At 41.5% G+C, this 22,519-nt stretch overlaps 4 protein-coding genes across 4 annotated transcripts in view; all 4 read left to right on the top strand.

Moving 5' to 3' along the window:
- Positions 1–1,658: 1,658 nt before the first annotated feature.
- Positions 1,659–12,531, top strand: LOC306919658 (protocadherin gamma-A8-like; the record flags this gene model as incomplete). Its single annotated transcript, XM_079496213.1, has 3 exons — positions 1,659–2,354; positions 9,901–11,631; positions 12,493–12,531. The coding sequence occupies 3 exons, from the start codon at positions 1,659–1,661 to the stop codon at positions 12,529–12,531; spliced, it is 2,466 nt and encodes an 821-aa protein (XP_079352339.1).
- On the top strand, positions 5,123–7,504 carry LOC306926748 (protocadherin gamma-A11-like; the record flags this gene model as incomplete). Its single annotated transcript, XM_079506166.1, has 1 exon — positions 5,123–7,504. The coding sequence occupies one exon, from the start codon at positions 5,123–5,125 to the stop codon at positions 7,502–7,504; it is 2,382 nt and encodes a 793-aa protein (XP_079362292.1).
- Positions 12,532–15,094: 2,563 nt separating the features above from the next.
- LOC306919647 (uncharacterized protein) lies at positions 15,095–20,844 on the top strand (the record flags this gene model as incomplete). Its single annotated transcript, XM_079496203.1, has 4 exons — positions 15,095–17,516; positions 18,176–18,188; positions 18,298–20,644; positions 20,836–20,844. The coding sequence occupies 4 exons, from the start codon at positions 15,095–15,097 to the stop codon at positions 20,842–20,844; spliced, it is 4,791 nt and encodes a 1,596-aa protein (XP_079352329.1).
- Positions 20,845–22,382: 1,538 nt separating this feature from the next.
- LOC306919567 (protocadherin gamma-A10-like) overlaps positions 22,383–22,519 on the top strand; it is a gene marked incomplete at both ends in the record, with an annotated part of 3,431 nt that continues 3,294 nt past the window's right edge. The window contains one exon of the mRNA XM_079496191.1: positions 22,383–22,519. This exon is cut by the window's right edge and continues 2,236 nt beyond it. Within this exon, the coding sequence (XP_079352317.1) occupies positions 22,383–22,519 (137 nt within the window).

The raw sequence follows: 22,519 nt of genomic DNA, 5'->3' as shown, positions 1-22,519 counted from the left end.
TGTTAATAGTTTTTAACGTTATTCTAAAATTGCAACTATTCCTCATTTATTAATGCTACTAAATTATATATTGTCTCTGAAGTAGGCTACTTATGCAGTGTCTATCTATCTAGTCCTCATTTATTAAGATGGGTAAATGAGGAATACATTTTAAAACGTCATCCCAATAACATATATAAACTGTGCATTTATTGATTCACTGTATTGCTTCCCCTAAATGACAGTACAAAAGTGCTATAAAAATAAGGGCAACCGTTATTGTGTGTATTATATTTCAAGTGCAATTGCTACGCACATCAAAGTCCTTAGTTGTGCCGGCCCACGGAAGAATCATCTAAATAGTATAGTCTTCAAGAGACAAGAAGGTGGTCGCACACACAGTGTCGAAAGTGACTGAAACGAAAGTGAATACTTTATTTTTAGCAGAATTAAAAAAAAAACCTTTTGACGGGTAACTGCCTTCTTCAGGCCGGGTATAACAATTCTAGCCTATATCACTAATTCTGTGGATAAGACACAGTCGGACTGTATGTGAGTATGTGACCATCGTATCTTATCAGCACCATGGACAGCGATTTGGTTTCGGCATGACATGACTTTTACTTATAGTCTTGGTGTTGGCTGTAGTTTCATATTTGTTCATCACGTGTTTAGTCGTTATTATAGTGAAAATATATAGATGGAGACAGTCTCGTATCCTCTATCATTCCACTCTCGCAGTGATTCCTTATTATCCACCACGTTACTCAGACACTTTGGAGACAGGGACTTTCCCTCATGTCATGTGTAATTACGAGGTGTGCAGGACAACTGACTCCAGGAAGAGTGATATCAAATGTATGCAGCCACTGAATCAAAGTTTGGTGAGCATTGATAGAGCAGTGGATGAATATACAGAGGGAGAAGCAATCATTCGCTGGTTCGCAGATATCAACTCTGCCTGGTGAGTGAGATGATTATGACACGTTTGTATGTTTTGTATTTGTTATAAGAAAACAGTGATATAGGCCTGACAACGGAGCAGGGATGCGTCGTTGCATTTAGTATACTGCATGCAGCCCGTATGTCTGAACTTTAACAACAGCATCGCAACTCACACTGAATAATGTACCACTGTGTACAACTGTCTTTAATAATGCTCTGAGAGGCATGCGATAAAAATGGCTTTACTGTGGGCATGCTTCAAATTATTGAGATTTAGATTACTCTGACACTTTCTGCTGGATGCTTTATTAGCGTGCGTGGCGAGACTGAGTGACTGTGTATGTTGCTTTGTGAAATATAGATTGGGTGAAAACAACTGATATACAAGTTGTTTTCTAAATTGTGTGTAATTTTGATTTGATTGTTTTGAGTGACAGTTGTGTTTGCCTGTTATTTGACACAGTGATTATTAACTTGCATAAATTAATACGAAACACCCAATGTGATTCCTCTGACTGGACTCAGAGTGCCGCTGTTGATACATAGTTGAAGCTGATGCTCTGAGGTGGTGCAGTGGCCCGTCCTATATACTGTAATGCTCACTCTCCGTTTCTCACTTTATTGTACACGCTCGGGAAAGGTTCAAAGCGCACTTTTGGATTATTTTGGCATTTATGGTGATAATTATTCTTAAGGAATAATACATTTTACTAACACTAACCTTTTTATGAAGTATGGTGGGTTTTAACTGGACAAGATACAGTGGCGAATGGAAAGTACCGCTTTTTCTCCTTTTTCTTAACGCCCTCCATTCCGTGACAGGGCAGGCTCGTTATTCCATACCAGAGGAGCAAGCCGAGGGATCGCTTGTTGGAAATATCGGTAGGGATTTGGGTCTGGATGTTGAAAGGCTCATGAAGGGTAAAGCTCGTATTATAACAAAAGGAGGTCGGCAGTATGTCGAGCTAAACCGAGACAAAGGCACCCTCGTTATTAAAGAGCGAATCGACCGAGAAGAGCTTTGTGGACAGACAACGCCTTGTAGCTTCAGTTTTGAGCTTATCATTGAAAATCCCATACAGCTATATCGTGTTACAGTGGAAGTTATAGATATAAACGATAACAGTCCAGCATTCCCTAAAGACGAAATCCATTTGAAAATTGTTGAAAGTGCGGCATTGGGTACGCGCTTTTCTCTGGAGGGTGCAGATGATCCAGACGTCGGCTTAAACAATATTCAAAAATACACACTTAAACCGTCAGATCATTTGAAATTGGAAATGCACAGTCAGCCTGATGGAGGTAAATTCATCGAGATGGTTTTGCAAAAACCTTTGGACAGAGAGAAAGAGGAGAGCCATTCCCTCGTGCTAGTGGCTTCAGACGGTGGTGAGCCACGTAGATCAGGAACGGTTCGCATACACATAACTGTGCTCGATGCTAATGACAACGCGCCAGTGTGTGGTCAGTCTGTTTATAAAGCTGATGTAAAGGAGAATTCTCCCGAAGGAACAGTTATTACTACTGTTAGTGCAAATGACGCGGATAAAGGACTCAATGGTGAGGTACATTTCTCCATCGCCCATGTTGCCAGAGAGGCGAAGGAGCTTTTTGAGCTAAATGAGAATACTGGACAGATTAAAGTCGCAGGCAAAATAGATTTTGAAAAGTCAAAGAGTTATCAATTAAATGTCCAAGCAAGCGACCATGGGGGTTTTACTGACACGTGCAAAGTGATCATTCAAATCCTTGACGAGAATGATAACATGCCTACTATACAGCTAATGTCATTTTCCAACTCTATATCTGAGGATTCACCTCCTGGCACAACTGTAGCTGTTGTTAATGTCGATGACGCAGACTCTGACAGTAACAGTGTTGTCAAGTGTTCTATCAATTCTGATGTCCCTTTCAAAATTGAATCATCCTTAACTGGTTATTATACAATAGTAACAGATAATGTCTTAGACAGAGAAGGTATTCCTGAATACAATATTACCATAACCGTATCTGACAACGGCTCACCACCACTCTCTAGTAATAGCAATATTACAGTCAAGGTGTCTGACGTAAATGACAGCCCACCCACTTTTGATGAATCTGAATATAGTAGAATTATCCCAGAGAACAACTCTCCTGGTTACTCCATATTTGCTGTAAGGGCGAGTGACGCAGACTGGGGCCAAAACGCACGTATTTCTTATTTTCTGGAAGAAAGGGAACTTAGTGGAGTATCTGTCTCCTCATTCGTGTCAATTAATTCAGACACTGGCGTAATTCATGCTGTGAGATCTTTGGATTATGAACAAATAAAGTCATTTGAATTTAACGTTACTGCGCGTGATGGCGGGTCCCCTCCACTCAGTTCAGTTGCTACTGTTAAAATATTAGTTCGAGACGAGAATGACAATGCTCCACAGGTTCTGTACCCAGTACACTCCGGAGGCTCCCTGGCAGCTGAAATGGTGCCTCGTTCGGCAGATGTGGGCTATCTGGTCACTAAGGTGGTGGCTGTTGATGTGGACTCTGGGCAGAATGCCTGGCTCTCCTATAAACTGCAGAAAGCCACAGACAGGGCGCTGTTTGAAGTGGGATTACAGAATGGAGAAATAAGAACTATCCGTCAAGTCACTGATAAAGATGTTGTGAAACAAAGACTGACTGTTATAGTGGAGGACAACGGACATCCCTCTCGTTCAGCTATAGTCAATGTTAACGTGGCGGTGGCTGACAGCTTCCCTGAAGTTCTCTCAGAGTTCACTGACTTTACACACGACAAGGAGTACAATGACAACCTGACGTTTTTCTTAGTGTTAGCTTTGGCTGTAGTTTCCTTTCTCTTTATTACGTCATTAGTTGTTATTATATCAGTGAAAATACACAGATGGAGACAGTCCCGCCTCTATCATTCCAGTCTCCCTGTGATTCCATATTATCCACCACGTTATTCAGACACTTTGGGGACAGGGACTCTCCCTCATGTGTACAATTACGAGGTGTGCAGGACAACTGACTCCAGGAAAAGTGACTGTAAATTCGGCAGAGCTGGTAGTCAGAACATACTGATAATGGATCCCAGTTCTACAGGAACGATGCAGCGGATACAGAGTGAAAAGAGCCTACTGGATGAACCAGATTCTCCGTTGGAGGTGAGTCGAAATTATGTTTGAGCGTAGACATTAGGCAATGTAATCTGCCCTGGCCTTTTCAGCACTACAAAGCGGACAGCTCCTCTTTCAGTAAAAGTTCACAATCTGTTGCCTTTTTCTTCTTCTTCTCAAGTCTGTCAGTCTACTATTAGTCCTGGGTCCCTTATCATTTATAAATAATAATAATAATAATAATAATAATAATAATAATAATAATAATAATAATAATAATAATAATACATTATTAGTAGTATATCGGTTTTAAATTAAGCCATGGCGTTTATAGGATAGTATCACGGTCTGGACTGGTTGAAACAGTCCGTTTCTGAGGATTTTGTTGTAGGGGGAGGTGAGGCATGCAGGGCTGCCACAAACACCTGCATTTGTTTGATTCAGTTAGAATTGAGTTTGGATGTTAGTGTGTATGTAGCTGTGTGCAGTTAAGTGTATTTGGAGGTCAACATGTGTGCAGCTTGATGTTAAGTTGTGTTACGTTATTACGCCTTTGTCTCCACACATCTGACATTATATAGCCCACACTTAACACACGTGATCTGTGTGCTATGGATTTTGTTGGTTCAGAATAGTCAATTTTAATGTGAACTTCTATGAAGAAATCATGACGTTTAATATACTTGCTGCCGAATTCGATGTAAGTTAAAGTTGGAAATTATATAATGTGTCTTAATTCATGAGGATATGGTTAATACGCCGTTTCCACGTAGTTGGTGTTCCCTTGTTTGAACTCTAAGGGACGCTGTTGAACAATGAAATACATTTTTGAAAAGGGTGTCGTGTCAGTAGACCTCCTTATATCACTGCAATGTAGCCTATAGACAAGAGCACAGAATACGCTCAAGCTAAGAGACGTAACAGGACGGATATTTTGTATAGGTATAACACAGATTGTATGCCTCTAATTGTTTAATGAACGGGACAGTCGAATTTCATTTGAGGATTTTACCTTTCTCGACATGGCTTTTGGACATAAACCTGGAGAATGGCGCTTAAACTCTGGACATATAGGGCCGCTAATGTTGTTAGTGTGCATGTGCTATATTGTCAATGGTCAAATTCGATATTCTATTCCAGAGGAGATGAAGAAAGGCTCTCTTATTGGTAATGTAGCACAGGACCTCGGATTGGATCTCACAAGGCTCCGTTCTGGTCGGGCCCGTATCGTCACCGGAGAAAGCGTCCAGTACACGGAGCTGAATACAGACAAAGGGATTCTAGTCGTGAATGAGAGAATAGACCGAGAGCAGCTTTGTGGCGACGTCACTCCGTGCAGCTTCAGCTTTGAAATGATTTTAGAGAATCCAATGGAACTTCACCATATCACAATCGAAGTATTAGATGTCAATGATCACCCTCCAGTGTTCAAGAAAACAGACGTTTCACTGGAAATACTTGAGTCAGCAAATAGTGGTGCACGATTTATGTTGGCCAACGCAGAGGATCCCGATGTTGGAGTTAACGGGCTACAAAATTACATTTTAACCTCACACGACAATTTCGTTTTGAAACAACACGTAAATCCTGATGGGAGTAAATATATTGAAATGGTGTTAAAGAAATCATTAGATAGAGAGGAGCAACCTCGACTGTCTCTACAGCTGATAGCAGTAGACGGAGGCACACCTCCGAGATCTGGTACAGTAAATATTGACATCACTGTTTTAGATGCTAATGACAATGCTCCGGTTTTCAACCAGTCCGTGTATAGAGCTACAGTGATGGAAAACGCACCAAAGGGTACTAAAATTGTAAATGTTAATGCTACAGATGCAGATAGTGGACCATACGGATATATCACATATTCACTCGCAAACCTGAAGAGCAATCTGGCTGATTTACTTTCTATAGACTCAACCTCCGGGTTATTATCTGTTTCAGGAGCAATAGATTTTGAAAAAGATAAAAAGTATGAACTCAGAATCGAAGCAAAAGACCAAGGTGGGTTAACAGATTCCAGTAAGGTGATAATTGACGTCATTGATGCGAATGATAATGCACCTGTCATAAACGTCATGTCATTCACTAGCCCTGTGTCTGAGGACTCTGCTCCTGGCACAACTATTGGCATAATTAATGTTAAAGACATAGATTCGGGTGATAATGGACAGGTGTCTTGTATTGTAGACCGAAATTCACCTTTTAAAATAAAATCGAATTTAAGAAATTACTACACTTTGGTGACGGATAGCGCATTAGACCGTGAAACTGTTTCTGACTATAACATCACTGTAGTTGCAACCGACTCAGGATCGCCCCCTCTTTCAAGTCATATAACCTTTCAACTAAAGGTGTCTGACGTGAACGATAACGCCCCAGTTTTCAAGCAGCTGTTTTACAATGAGTTTATTAATGAGAATAACGCACCAGGTGTATCTGTGCTCACTGTTAGAGCTAATGATCTCGACGACAATCAAAATGCTCGTGTTTCGTATATTCTTGAAGATTCTAGTATTAATGGGTCTCCAATATCTGGATATGTATCAATTAATACTCAGAGCGGAGTGATACATGCAGTACGCTCATTTGATTATGAACAGATCAAACAGCTGTCATTTGTTGTCAAGGCGCAAGACGGAGGCTCTCCTCCACTTTGTAATAACGTGACTATAAACATACTGATCCAGGACCAGAATGACAACGCTCCTCAGGTTCTGTATCCAGTCCAGAGTGGTAGCTCTCTGGTGGCTGAAATGGTACCTCGTTCAGCAGATATGGGCTACCTGGTCACTAAAGTTGTGGCTGTTGATGTGGACTCTGGACAGAATGCCTGGCTCTCCTATAAACTACAGAAAGCCACAGACAGGGCGTTGTTTGAAGTGGGATTACAAAATGGAGAAATAAGAACCATCCGTCAAGTGACTGATAAAGATGTTGTGAAACAAAGACTGACTGTTATAGTGGAGGACAACGGACAGCCCTCTCGTTCAGCTACAGTCAATGTTAACGTGGCGGTAGCTGACGGCTTCCCTGAAGTTCTCTCAGAGTTCATTGACTTTACACACGAAAAGGAGTACAATGACAACATCACTTTTTACTTAGTCTTGGCTTTGGCTGTAGTTTCCTTTCTCTTCATCATGTGTTTAGTGCTTATTATATCAGTTAAAATATACAGATGGAGACAGGCCCGCCTATATCAGGCCAGTCTCCCAGTCATTCCATATTATCCACCACGTTATTCAGACACTTTGGGGTCAGGGACTCTACCTCACGTGTACAATTACGACGTGTGCAGGACGACTGATTCCAGACAGAGTGACTGTAAATTCGGCAGAATTGGCAGTCAGAACATACTGATCATGGACCCCAGTTTTACAGGCACAATGCAGCGGATACAGAGTGAAAAAAGCATCCTGGATGAACCAGACTCTCCTCTAGAGGTGAGTCAAAGAAGAAGTCTAAAGTATAAACAATAGGAATTTGGTTTTGTGCTTTATTTGGATATGTGAGGCCTTTTTCCCCCATCGTGATATAATGTTAGATTTTTAAAAAAAAATCGTAGCTATTGCCATGGTTTTGTTTTATCTTCAGCACCATGGACAGCGTATATCGCTATATGCTGTGACCTATAGACGCCTTAAGAGACGACGTCACACTGATAAGAAACAGGATGTGCACGCATAGCGGCAGCACAAGAACCCTTCCTCTCATAAGATGCAATGGAAAAGTTCTAACTGCACTCACGTATAAAAAAACGTCCCATCAAACTTTCAGATGCTGTTTTTCTCCAAGTGTGGAGGAAGAATGATTAGGATTTGTATTGTGATCTCTCGCCCTTGAAATATATAATCCTTGGTTTCTGTTGTGTTTGAACAATAATAGCAATTCAAAACAGTTGTCCTCAAAACCACACCTCCAGGCGCTGTCATAAGAACGGGAGGTGCGCTCATGATCACGGGAGCAGTGCCTGTGCCCTGTTCGTCCACGGCTGCACGAGCATCTGCAGCCCATCAAGTATAATGAATGCTTCGTCCCGTGATGGTGTCGCGCACGCAGACCTCTACGCTCACAACAGTCGCATCTGTGATGCGATGTGAGCTTGTATATCAGCTGTTCTCTGTGCGCAACACTGTTGCGCTTTGAAGTATAAATGTCTCCTAGGGTGCATCTCACTAGCCAACTCACAAGAGGAGGTTGAATGGACTGAAACCAGCGCTCCCCAAAACAACAGGTTTGGAGATCTGTTGGGAATTGATTACATGAAACAGTCACCCGTGCGCCCAGTCCCAATGTTTGTAAACAAATAATTGGTCTATAGTGTGACTACTTTGTCTACAACTTCCCGTCAATCTGTTAAACACTCTGGCGTCTGGCATTTTATTTTAAAATACAAAATTACTATCCTTTTTGTCAGGGCCGGTATGGCCGACGTATAATGGATTTTAATAATACACGTCAGCACATGTTTTACCCAGATACTATACCGCACTATGCCTATAAACTAGACATTTGCTTAAGGCCTTCTAAGTGTTGCCTCTTTGAATGCTCTTTGAATGTACAAGTAGAGTAGGAAATGGAAATATAGTGAATGTGGTTCATGAAATAGTTTGGTATGTTGGGTTTAAAATAAATGTGTTATTCGTTCATCTTTGTAAGAGCTCGATCAAATATTCCTGCCGTATACTCTTACACAAGCTACTTCTATTATGGTGACAGTTAGTGCAATGTGCATTTTATTAAATGCTTTGCTTTTAATTGCCTTGTGGTTATTTTAAGCTTCTGCTTTATCATTGGATTAAATTCACAAATTAAACAATAGATAATATGCATTTAACTAACCTTTTTACTTACTTTACTTTACTACCCCACTCCACATGACGTTCATGCTGTTGGACTCTAAGGGACGCTGTTGGTCAATCAAATAATGTATCGGCATTATCACAATCTCCACCCATGGTGTTTTCTTCCAATAGACACAACGTACAAGCAGAGGCTCAGGCTGAGCATTACACGGGGTGAGGCTCTATGGAAACCTACTTGTACAGATTGTCATTTCGTTGTGGTATAAATACAGGAATAATAGGAAAAAAATCGTCATTTGTTTCCTGGTGGAAATTCTACAGTTGGCTTCTCGTTCAATCTCGTTCAAATTCGTATTTTCTCTTTTATTCTACACATCATGGCGTTTGGAATATATCGCTCTGGTTATGGACGGACATGGAAGCTGTTGTTTTTTCTGCTTCATCTCAATCATGCGGTCAGTGGTCAAATACGGTATTCTATTCCAGAGGAGATGAAGAAAGGCGCTCTGATCGGTAACGTGGCACAGGACCTGGGTTTGGATCTGAAAAGGCTCCGTTCTGGTCGGGCTCGTATCGTCACTGGGGAAAGCGTTCAGTACACCGAGCTGAAGAAAGACAAAGGGATTCTAGTCGTAAATGAGAGAATAGACCGAGAACAGCTTTGTGGCGACGTCACTCCGTGTAGCTTTAGCTTCGAAATTATTTTAGAGAACCCAATGGAATTGCATCATGTCACAGTCGAAATTTTAGACATAAACGACCATTCACCCAAATTCAAGAAAAATAGCATTGATTTTGAAATTAGCGAGTCGGCTAGTAATGGTGCCAGGTTTTCGTTGGCGAGTGCAGAGGACCCAGATGTAGGCGTCAATGGACTTCAGCAATATGTTTTAACCCCAAATGATAATTTCGTTCTGAAGCAAACTTCTGGTGCTGATGGAAAGAAATATGCTGAAATGGTGCTTCAGAAAACTTTAGACAGAGAGGAATATCCTCGAATGTTTTTAAAGTTAATAGCAGTGGACGGTGGAAATCCACAGAGATCTGGTACAGTAAATATAAATATCACCGTGTTAGACGTGAATGATAATGCACCTGTATTCAATCAATCAATTTACAAAACGACAGTGATGGAAAATGCACCAAGAGGCACATATGTTACTACTGTTAACGCCAGTGATGCCGATTTCGGCACAAATAGTTTGATATCTTACTATTTTTCTGATCTTAATGGTGGCCTGACTGATATATTGTCAGTTAATGAAAACACAGGTGTGATTTTAGTAACCGGCGTAATTGACTATGAGAAAGACAAGAAATATGAATTGAGAATAGAAGCAAAAGACCAAGGAGGTTTAACAGATTCCAGTAAAATTATAATCGAAGTTATCGATGTAAATGATAATGCACCTATGATCAGTGTTATGTCATTCACAAGTCCCATTTCTGAGGACTCGGCCCTTGGCACAACACTTGGCATTATTAATGTTAAGGACTTAGATTCAGGTGAAAACGGGCAGGTGAGCTGTGTTATAAACCAAAACTCCCCCTTCAAGATTAAATCGAATTTAAGAAATTACTATACGTTGGTGACTGATGCTGTATTAGATAGGGAAACTGTTTCTGACTATAACATCACTGTAGTTGCAACCGACGCAGGTTCACCCCCTCTTTCAAGTATGAGAACCTTTCATCTCAAGATCTCTGACGTTAATGATAACGTTCCAGTATTTGAAAGGAGCGTTTATAGTGCGTTTATTGGAGAGAATAACTCTCCAGGTGCAAATGTACTCACAGTTAAGGCTGAAGACCCAGATGAGACCCAGAATGCTCGCATATCTTATATCCTTGAGGAGTCTAATATTGGAGGATCCCCAGTGTCTGCATATGTGTCAGTTAATGCTGAGACCGGAGTGATACATGCAGGACGCTCCTTTGATTACGAACAGATCAAACAGCTGTCATTCGTTGTCAAAGCACAAGACGGAGGCTCTCCCCCACTCTGCAGTAATGTTACTGTAATCCTATTGATCCAGGACCAGAATGACAACGCTCCTCAGGTTCTCTATCCAGTTCAATCTGGTGGTTCTCTGGTTGCTGAAATGGTCCCTCGTTCAGCGGATGTGGGCTATCTGGTCACTAAAGTGGTGGCTGTTGATGGGGACTCTGGACAGAATGCCTGGCTCTCCTATAAACTGCAGAAATCCACAGACAGGGCTCTGTTTGAAGTGGGTTTACAAAATGGAGAAATAAGAACTATCCGTCAAGTCACTGATAAAGATGCTGTGAAACAAAGACTGACTGTTATAGTGGAGGACAATGGACAGCCCTCTCGTTCAGCTACAGTCAATGTTAACGTGGTGGTGGCTGACAGCTTCCCTGAAGTTCTCTCAGAGTTCACTGACTTTACACACGACAAGGAATACAATGACAACCTGACGTTTTACTTAGTCTTGGCTTTGGCTGTAGTTTCCTTTCTCTTCATCACATGTGTAGTTGTTATAATATCAGTGAAAATATACAGATGGAGACAGTCCCGCCTCTATCATTCCAGTCTCCCTGTAATTCCATATTATCCACCACGTTACTCAGACACTTTGGGTTCAGGAACTCTCCCTCATGTGTACAATTACGAGGTGTGCAGGACGACTGACTCCAGGAGGAGTGACTGTAAATTCGGCAGAGCTGGTAGTCAGAATATACTAATAATGGACCCCAGTTCTACAGGGACGATGCAACGATTACAGAGTGAAAAGAGCATCCTGGATGAACCCGACTCTCCTATAGAGGTTAGTTCACATGTATGTTTTCAGTTAATTTTATATTCATGGTTGGTAACACTTTACAATAACTAACCGTTATAACTAGTTCATAAATCATTCACAAACTGTTAGTTAATGGAGTTATTAATTACTTTTAAATATGTTGTAATAGTTGCAACAGTAAGACACCCTAAATGGCGAGTTTGCGTGCGCACATCCAACTGGGTGATGGCAGACTGCTAGGCGAGCGCTGGTGCTTTGGCATGGGGGGTCAGATCAACATATGTACTGGTCATGGAGCGTGTCTTGAGTGTACAGGGTTTGATGAGGTCAGATCAACATATGGAATATCACAACAGGTCAGCTCCATTTATGGACATCTAAGGGTGGCACCGGGGGCAGTGTCAGGTTTGATTAGGTCTGGCCATATATGGAGCCTGTCTTGATTGTACAGGGTTTGATGATTTCAGATCAACATACATGGAATGTCAGATCTTGTCAGATCCATATATGGAGATCTAAGCGTGGCAGCGGGGGCAGTGTCTTGAGTGTACAGGGTTTCGTAATTTCCGGGCCTGTTGAGCGCCGGCTTCCAGGCGCGGCTGCACTAATAACTTTGGGCGGGCCCGTCTAGAGTTTGAATGTACATGCAGGTATCAGTGAAAAGGGAGACATCGATGAGGAAGGACGGGTGGGGAGGGATCAACATATGGAATGTCAGAACAGGTTAGCTCCATATGAGACCTAAGGGTTTGAGGTTTGAGGTCAGATGTTGCTGGCCGGCTCCATATATGCAGATCTAGGTGATGATAATCCACTCTTCTCCATGGCATGGTATGGCATGGTATGGCTATCCAGAATTTGATGAGGTCAGTGTTGTGATCTTCGTGTGATCTTCAGTGTCGTGGAGTGTTTCACAAGACTTGTTACGATGCGTGACGGACTGACGGCCATATATGGTGGCATGACCATTCTTATACCCGAGACAGACTGACAGACAGTTAGACAGTCTCTCTCCCACACATGCACACACACGCACACGCACATGCACATGCACACGCACACGCACACACACACGATCACCAAACTTATACCTTTATACGTCATCAAGAATGGTGGTCCCTTAGGACCCTTAGACATACATACCCAGCCGATCCCTCATGGCTCATGGTGGACAACACCGACATATACATACCCAGCCGATCGCAGTACTTGCGCACTCTGCTTGCGCAAGTAATAACAACTGACTGCCAGTATATAAGCCAAAGCCATGTTGTCAACTCAATTTACGTTTCTAACATCTATACAAAAAGGCGACCCAAAGCCTTTAATAAGTGACTAACAAATCATGATTTAAATGTAATATATGCACTTGTTAAGACCATGTTAATAGTTTTTAATGTCATTCTAAAATTGCATCAATTCCTCATTTATTAATGCTACTAAATTATATATTGTCTCTGAAGTAGGCTACTTATGCAGAGTCTATCTATTAAGATGGGTAAATGAGGAATAGTCATCCCAATAACATATATAAACTTATACATTTATTGATTCACTATTGCTCCCCCTAAATGACAGTGAAAAGTGCTATAAAATAAGGGCAGCCGTTATTGTGTTTATTATATTGCAAGTGCAATTGCTATACGCTATCAGTCCTTAGTTGTGCCGGCCCACGGAAGAATCATCTAAATAGTAATCTTCAAGAGACAAGAAGGTGGTCGCACACACAGTGTCGAAAGTGACAATACTTTATTTTTAGCAGAGTAAAAAAAAAACACAGTTTTGGCGGGTAACTGCCTTCTTCAGGGTATAACAATTCTAGCCTATACCACTAATTCTGTGGATAAGACAATGTCGGAGTCGTCGGACTGTATGTGAGCTCCCACACATCGTATCTTATCAGCACCATGGATAGCGATTTTGTTTCGGCTTCCCTGAAGTTCTTTCAGAGTTCACTGACTTTACACGCGACAAAGATTACAATGATACCATGACTTTTTACTTATAGTCTTGGTTTTGGCTGTAGTTTCATATTTGTTCATCACGGGTTTAGTCGTTATTATAGTGATAATATAATAACGTACTCCATAACGTACTCCGTACAGATGGAGACAGTCTCGTATTCCCTAACATTCCAGTCTCCCAGTGATTCCATATTATCCACCACGTTACTCAGACACTTTAGGGACAGGGACTCTCCCTCATGTGTACAATTACGAGGTGTGCAGGACAACTGACTCCAGAAAGAGTGACATCAAATGTATGCAGCCACTGAATCAAAGTTTGGTGCAGCATTGATAGAGCAGTGGACAGAGGGAGAAGCAATCATTCGATGGTTCTCAGAAATCAACTCTGGTGAATGACATGATTAATTGACACGTTTGTATGTTTTGTATTTGTTATAAGTAAACAGGCACAATGCAGCGGATACAGAGTGAAAAAAGCATCCTGGATGACCCAGACTCAGTCAAAGAACTCACTCGTCTAAAGTATGAACAATAGGAATTAGTTGTGTGTTTACATTTGACTGCTAAGGCATTTTCCCAACGTGATATAATATTTGTTTTTTAGAAATTAATTTCGTAGCTTCTGCGCTGTTTTTTTTTTTTTAAACTTTCAGCACCATGGCCAGCGTTCATGGTGCTATATGGCCTATTTTTGTGACTACTGTCTAACATCCTTATGTCTAATCCTAAACCCTCTGTCTGGACTTTTACTTGGAAATGCAAAATTACCATCCTCTTTTGTCAGGGCTGGAATGGGCAACTTTAATGGATTTTAATAATACACCAGCACATGTATTTAAACTAGACATTTTCTGAATGTCTTCTAATATTTCCTTCCTTAATGTGTTATCTTTTTAAATGTACATGTAGAGTTGGAAATAGAAATACTGAATGTGGTTCATTAAATAGTTAAGGTTGGTGAAAAAATAAAATATAATTTGCTTATCTTAAGATGTATCAGCTCGATCAAATATTCCTGCCGTCCTCTTACACAAGCAGATGTAGGCTACGTCTATTGTGGTGACAGTTCCCTTCACTCTAGTGCATTATATCATATATATGCTTTGCTTTTAATTGCCTTGTCGTGGTATGTGGTTATTTAAGCTTCTACTTTATCACTGAATGAAATTCACAGATTCAATAATAGAGAATAATCAGTTGACTATACAATATCCCACTCCACATGATGTTCTTGCTGTTGAACTCTAAGGGACGCTGTTGGTCAATCAAATAATGTCTCAGCATTTTCACAATCTCCTCTCCTCCCATAGTGTGTTCTTTCAATAGACACAAGCAGATAGGCTCAGGCTGAGCATTACATGCGGGGTGAGGCTATATAGAAACCTACTCGGACTGTACAGATTGTCATTTCGTTGTGGTATAAATGCATCACGAAATGTACATTTAATTTGTTTACTGGTAGAAATGCTACATTTTTCTAATTAAGTATCCTTTCTCATGAAAAGTAGTATTTTGCTATTGTATTCTACATCATGGCGTTTGGAATATATCGCTCTGGTTATGGACGGACATGGACGCTGCTGTTTTTTCTGCTTCATCTCAATCGTGCGGTCAGTGGTCAAATACGGTATTCTATCCCAGAGGAGATGAAGAAAGGCTCTCTAATCGGTAACGTGGCACAGGACCTGGGTTTGGATATGAAAAGGCTCCGTTCCGGTCGGGCCCGTATCGTCACCGGAGAAAGCGTTCAGTACACCGAGCTGAATACAGACAAAGGCGTTCTAGTCGTAAATGAGAGAATAGACAGGGAACAGCTTTGTGGCGACGTCACTCCGTGCAGCTTCAGTTTCGAAATTATTTTAGAGAACCCAATGGAACTTCACCATATCACAATTGAAGTATTAGATGTCAATGATCATCCTCCAGTGTTCAAGAAAACAGATCTAGCTTTGGAAATAAGTGAATCCGCAAACAGTGGGGCACGGTTTATGATGGACAGCGCAGACGATCCTGATGTTGGCGTCAACAGTCTGCAAAATTATATCTTAACCTCTAATGAAAACTTCATTTTGAAACAACATGTGAATCCCGATGGGAGTAAATATGTTGAAATGGTGTTACAGAAATCATTAGATAGAGAAGAGCATCCTCGACTGTCTCTACAGCTGATAGCAGTAGACGGAGGCACTCCGCAGAGATCTGGTACAGTAAATATTGGCATAACTGTATTAGATGTAAACGATAATGCTCCAGTTTTCAACCAGTCCGTGTATAGAGCTACAGTGATGGAAAACGCACCAAAGGGTACTACAATTGTAACTGTTAATGCTACAGATGCAGATAGTGGATCAAACGGATATATCACATATTCACTTGCACATCTGAAGGGAAATGTGGCTGATTTGCTGTCTATAGACCCAACATCCGGGTTATTATCGGTTTCAGGAATAATAGATTTTGAAAAAGATAAAAAGTATGAACTCAGAATCGAAGCAAAAGACCAGGGTGGATTAACAGATTCTAGTAAGGTGATAATTGAGGTTATTGATGTGAATGATAATGCACCTGTCATAAACGTCATGTCATTCACCAGCCCTGTGTCCGAGGACTCTGCTCCTGGCACGACTATTGGCATAATTAATGTTAAAGACATAGATTCGGGTGATAATGGACAGGTGACTTGTACTGTAGACCGAAATTCACCTTTTAACATAAAGTCGAATTTAAGAAATTACTACACTTTGGTGACGGATGGTGCATTAGATCGTGAAACTGTTTCTGACTATAACATCACTGTAGTTGCAACAGACTCAGGATCGCCCCCTCTATCAAATCATAGAACCTTTCATCTAAAGGTGTCTGACGTGAACGATAATGCCCCAGTTTTCAAACAGCTGTTTTACAATGCGTTTATTGCTGAGAATAACGCGCCAGGTGTATCTGTGCTCACTGTTAGAGCTAATGACATGGACGAAAATCAAAATGCTCGTATTTCTTATATTCTTGAAGAATCTAATGGGTCCCCAGTAACTGGACATGTATCCGTTAACGCAGAGAGTGGAGTGGTACATGCTTTGCGCTCATTTGACTACGAGCAGATCAAACAGGTGTCATTCATTGTCAAAGCACAGGACGGAGGCTCACCTCCACTCAGTAGTAATGTGACTGTGAATATACTGATCCAGGACCAGAATGACAACGCTCCTCAGGTTCTGTATCCAGTCCAGGGTGGTAGCTCTCTGGTGGCTGAAATTGTGCCTCGTTCAGTAGACGTGGGCTATCTGGTCACTAAGGTGGTGGCTGTTGATGTGGACTCTGGACAGAATGCCTGGCTCTCCTATAAACTACAGAAAGCCACAGACAGGGCGCTGTTTGAAGTGGGATTACAGAATGGAGAAATAAGAACCATCCGTCAAGTCACTGATAAAGACGCTGTGAAACAAAGACTGACTGTTATAGTGGAGGACAACGGACAGCCCTCTCGTTCAGCTACAGTGAATGTTAACGTGGCGGTGGCTGACAGCTTCCCTGAAGTTCTATCAGAGTTCACTGACTTTACACACGACAAGGAGTACAATGACAATCTGACGTTTTTCTTAGTGTTGGCTTTGGCTGTAGTTTCCTTTCTCTTCATCACGTGTTTAGTGGTTATTATATCGGTGAAAATATACAGATGGAGACAGGCCCGCCTCTATCATTCCAGTCTCCCAGTGATTCCATATTATCCACCACGTTACTCAGACACTTTGGGGTCAGGGACTCTTCCTCATGTGTACAATTACGAGGTGTGCAGGACGACTGACTCCAGAAAGAGTGACTGTAAGTTCGGGGGAGCTGGTAGTCAGAACATACTGATCATGGACCCCAGTTGTACAGGAACAATGCAGAGTATGCAGAATGAAAAGAGCATCTTGGATGAACCAGACTCTCCTTTGGAGGTGAGATGGATTTCCAGTCATTATAATATATTACACTGTGTGTATTCGCACGCACGCGCGTGCACACACACACACACACACACACACACACACACACACACACACACACACACACACACACACACACACACACACACACACACACACACACACACACACACACACACACACACACACACACACACACACACACACCACGTTTCAGCACCATACTGTGAAGACAGCTCCACTCAGAGAACGAGTTGTGCAATTTGTGTAATGCCTGTGTGAGTTCTTTCTTATATTTTTTTCCGTTCGTTAATTCAAGATTGTCGCTCGCTTGTTTGCCCGATATGGCAAAGCGAGCATTTTTTAAAGCAATTACGTTTGGATAAATTGATCAACACACGTGATCGAAGTGAATGCTATATTCCTGCATCTTATACATTGATATTCGTGTTTTCAACTCTAAGGGACGCTGTTGATCAGTGAATAGAGCATATATATTAGGTGTTGTCACACATCCGTTTCGCCTCCTCTCGTGCGTTTCACTGAAGAAGAGAGCTGGCTATAAGCTTCAGAATCGGCAGGCTACGACACAAGGAGCATATATATTTGAAATCAAACTGATGGATAGGTGATTATTTAACATATAGGACACACTTGCTACCAATTTTGTGGATGTGTTTTCTTCAGGTGTGGTGTTGAGGTTTCATTTTTCCAATGGCGGTTGAGAAGTGTCATGGTTTTCTTTGCGCAAATCGGTGGTTGTTTTGTGGATCAACATGGAAGCTGTTGCTATTCCTGTTTTATATCAGTCCTTTCGCCAGTGGTCAAATTCGCTATTCCATCCCAGAGGAGATGAAGAAAGGCTCTCTAATCGGTAACGTGGCACAGGACCTGGGATTGGACCTGAAAAGGCTCCGTTCTGGCCGGGCCCGTATCATCACCGGAGAAAGCGTTCTGTACACTGAGCTGAAGACAGACAAAGGGATTCTAGTCGTGAATGAGAGGATAGATCGAGAGCAGCTTTGTGGTGATGTCACTCCGTGTAGCTTCAGCTTTGAAGTTATTTTAGAAAATCCTATGGAGCTGCACCGATTAACTGTGGAAATATTGGATATTAATGACAATTCGCCCGAATTTGGGAAAGGTGAAATCAAATTAGAAATAAGTGAATCAGCGACAATTGGATCTCGTTTCATGTTGCCCACCGCAGAAGACGCAGATGTAGGCGATAATGGTCTACAAACATACATATTAAATACCAATGATAATTTTGTATTGAAGCAACAATCAACTCCCGATGGTAGAAAATATGCAGAAATGATTATACAAAAACCGTTAGACAGAGAAAGCCAGTCGAGATTACTGTTGAAGCTGATAGCGCTGGATGGTGGGACCCCGCAGAGATCTGGTACAGTAAATATCGATATCAACGTTTTAGATGCGAATGATAATGCTCCCGTTTTTAACCAGTCATTATACAGGGCTACTGTAAAGGAAAATGCGATAAAAGGGACATATATCACTAGAGTCAATGCCAGTGATGCAGACAGTGGATCAAATGGTATTATCGCGTATACGTTTTCCAACATGAGAGAGCATCTCACTCGAATATTTCAAATGGACGAAACCACTGGTATAATAAGTCTTGTGGGTCAAATAGACTATGAGAAAGATAAAAAGTACGAAATTATGGTTGAGGCCATGGACCAAGGTAGTCTTACAGATTCCAGTAAGGTCCTAATTGACATTGTTGATGTTAATGACAACGCACCAGTGATAAACGTCATGTCATTCTCCAGCCCTGTTTCTGAGGATGCTAAACCTGGCACCACGGTGGCAATAATACACGTCAAAGACGCAGATTCAGCGCAAAACGGCCAGGTTACATGCACTATAGCCAACAATCTCCCATTTAAGATCAAATCGTCGTTGACAAATTACTATACTTTATTAACAGATGCTGCTTTCGATAGAGAAATTGTGCCTGAATACAACATAACCATTAAGGCGACTGATTCCGGTTCTCCTTCCCTGTCTAGCACTACAATGTTAAGGCTTAGTATCTCTGATGTAAATGACAATGCCCCACTGTTTGACAAAACTGCGTATAATGCTTATATTACAGAGAACAATTCCCCTGCCGTGTCCATATTTGCTGTTAGCGCACGGGACTCTGACTGGAATCAGAACGCGAGAATATCCTACCTTTTAGAGGATACACAGATTCATGGCAGTCCAGTCAACAGTTATGTATCTATAAACTCTGAAACTGGAGTTTTACATGCAGTGCGCTCCTTTGATTATGAACAGTTAAAAAGCCTGAAATTAGTTGTGAAGGCGCAAGACGGAGGCTCCCCTCCACTCACTAGCAATGCAACGGTTAATATCTTCATACTAGACGAAAATGACAATGCACCTCAGGTGCTGTATCCAGTCCAGACTGGTGGATCACTAGTGGCTGAAATGGTGCCTCGTTCAGCAGATGTGGGCTATCTGGTCACCAAAGTGGTGGCTGTTGATGTGGACTCTGGACAGAATGCCTGGCTATCTTATAAACTGCAGAAACCCACAGACAGGCCGCTGTTTGAAGTAGGATTACAGAATGGAGAAATAAGAACTATCCGTCAAGTCACTGATAAAGATGTTGTGAAACAAAGGCTGACTGTTATAGTGGAGGACAACGGACAGCCCTCTCGTTCAGCTATAGTCAATGTTAACGTGGCGGTGGCTGACAGCTTCCCTGAAGTTCTCTCAGAGTTCACTGACTTTACGCACGACAAGGAGTACAATGACAACCTGACCTTTTTTTTAGTCTTAGCTTTGGCTGTCGTTTCCTTCCTCTTCATCATATGTTTGGTTGTAATTATATCAGTAAAAATATACAGATGGAAGCAGTCTCGCATCCTCTGTCATTCAAATCTCCCGGTGATTCCGTATTATCCACCACGTTACTCAGACACTTTGGGCTCAGGGACTCTCCCTCATGTGTACAATTATGAGGTGTGCAGGACGACTGACTCCAGAAAGAGTGACTGTAAATTCGGTGGAGCTGGTAGTCAGAAGAACATATTGATAATGGACCCCAGTTCTGGAGGGACAATGCAGCGATTCTATAGTGAAAAGAGCATCCTGGATGAACCAGACTCTCCTCTGGAGGTGAGTGTATACTCTGGCAAGTTTAACATAAGTGAAAACACCCTGACTGTAGTACGTCTTTGTGACTGTATTTGACAACACCACAATTTATTTTAAATAGGCCTTTTCTTCTTTATTTTTCTTGTGGAACAAGGAAGCTTTCGTGTAGGCCTTTATCGGTTTTTATCGTCAAACCTTCAATTCCATCCCAGTGGAGATGAAGAGAGGATACCTTATCGGTAACGTACATGACTTGATTCATGTACGTTACTGATGCGATTGGTGACGTCGACCACTTGGTTTAATTTGCGCAACTCTGTTCAATATCAACTTTCATTGTAGTTCCATGCGTTGTTACTGTGTTCGTTTTTTATTATTTTAATGCACGTGTAAGGCTTCAAGTTCAGCACTCGTTATGATTGTGAACAATTACGTAACAACTTATACCAAGGTTTATGAAGTATAATAAGTGCCTGGTCATAATGAAGGCCATATAAGCCCTATCAGCTCTGGAACAGCACATTATAATAATACCTGATGAAACTTAACTTAAAGGACAGGATTTATAATGCATTGCTTTATAATCGCATTTATAATGCATTATAATTTATATTGCACTTATATGGTTCCATAACACTCGTTATAAAGGTTTATAATTATGTATTATGCAGTATTTATAGACCCGACCTGTAGCCTAGTATATAGTTTTACCAAAGTGTCTTTGTCCACAAAACAATGACGGGGTTTTATTCAGTAGCAAATACAATTTATCTAAAACTACCATAAATCCACAGAGAATAAAATAGACATTTAAGTATGCCCTTTTTACATTGTAATGTATTGTTTTCTGAAATTACAACGAACGCATTTTATTTTCACTGCCTAATGGAGCTAACCTCCTAGAGGCGGGATCAAGGCAGCACTGTCACTGTGCATGCCTTGATCCCGCCTCTAGCTGCCACTGATTGGCCAGGCCGTTTGGTGGCCAGAGCATCAAGTCTGCCTGAGAGTTCCCAGATGGGAGCAGGAGGGGGGAACCCGGTGTACTCTCTGCTGCCCCATCTGGCGGAGTCAGGTTATAATGGAGCATTTGCAACTGGGTTCAAAAGGCCCAGTCAGCACTGTGGTTGAGAACAGCTCCTCTCCCCGCACGAGCTGGACGTTGGTTGTGTTGCCGCTTTGGTGTTTATTGGATCACATTATTCTCTCTCAGATATTTGGCACATGACATTTCTACAAATGTGATTAAAAAAGTGCATACTTCAGCTACAAATGTTCTTGGTTGTTTTGCTCGCATCGTGCAGCTATTTTCTCTGCAGGCCTATAGACTACAATAATTGTCACTATACCGAAATGTAAATAAGTTAACGTCACAATTTGAAATGTAAGTGCATGCGTTGGCGTTCGGGTTTTGGGCTCTAAGGGACGCTGTTGGTCAGAATAAAAATCTAACTGCATGGTGGTATAATCTTTAAAAGTGCCCTCCTCTGCAACTGCTATGACGAGAGAAGCAAAATCACTGTGCTTCATGCGAGGTGGGGCAACGGGGAGACAGTTGTGACGAAGAATCCTGTTTAAATTTCACAGAAACCTTTTAATTTTTCATATAGATTTGTAGTCTATACTACCATGTGTTGACTTTTTTCTTCATTGTCAAGAGGAATTATACTTTCGAGTTTCACAGTGGATTTAAATGCGTTGGGACATGGCGTCAAGACAGCCTCAATACGTAAAATGGCGTTTTATACCTGCACCAGAAATGCTTATGTTTTTCATGTTGCTTATTCACAATGCTGATGGCCAAATAAGATATTCCGTTTCAGAAGAGATGAAGAAAGGCTCTCTTATTGGTAATGTAGCACAGGATCTCGGATTGGATCTGAAAAGGCTTCGTTC

This window comes from Electrona antarctica (genome assembly GCF_951216825.1).
Source record: "Electrona antarctica genome assembly, chromosome: 1".
NCBI lineage: Eukaryota > Metazoa > Chordata > Actinopteri > Myctophiformes > Myctophidae > Electrona > Electrona antarctica.
Note: the sequence above shows the minus strand (reverse complement) of the source record. Positions and strands in the feature narration are given on the sequence as shown.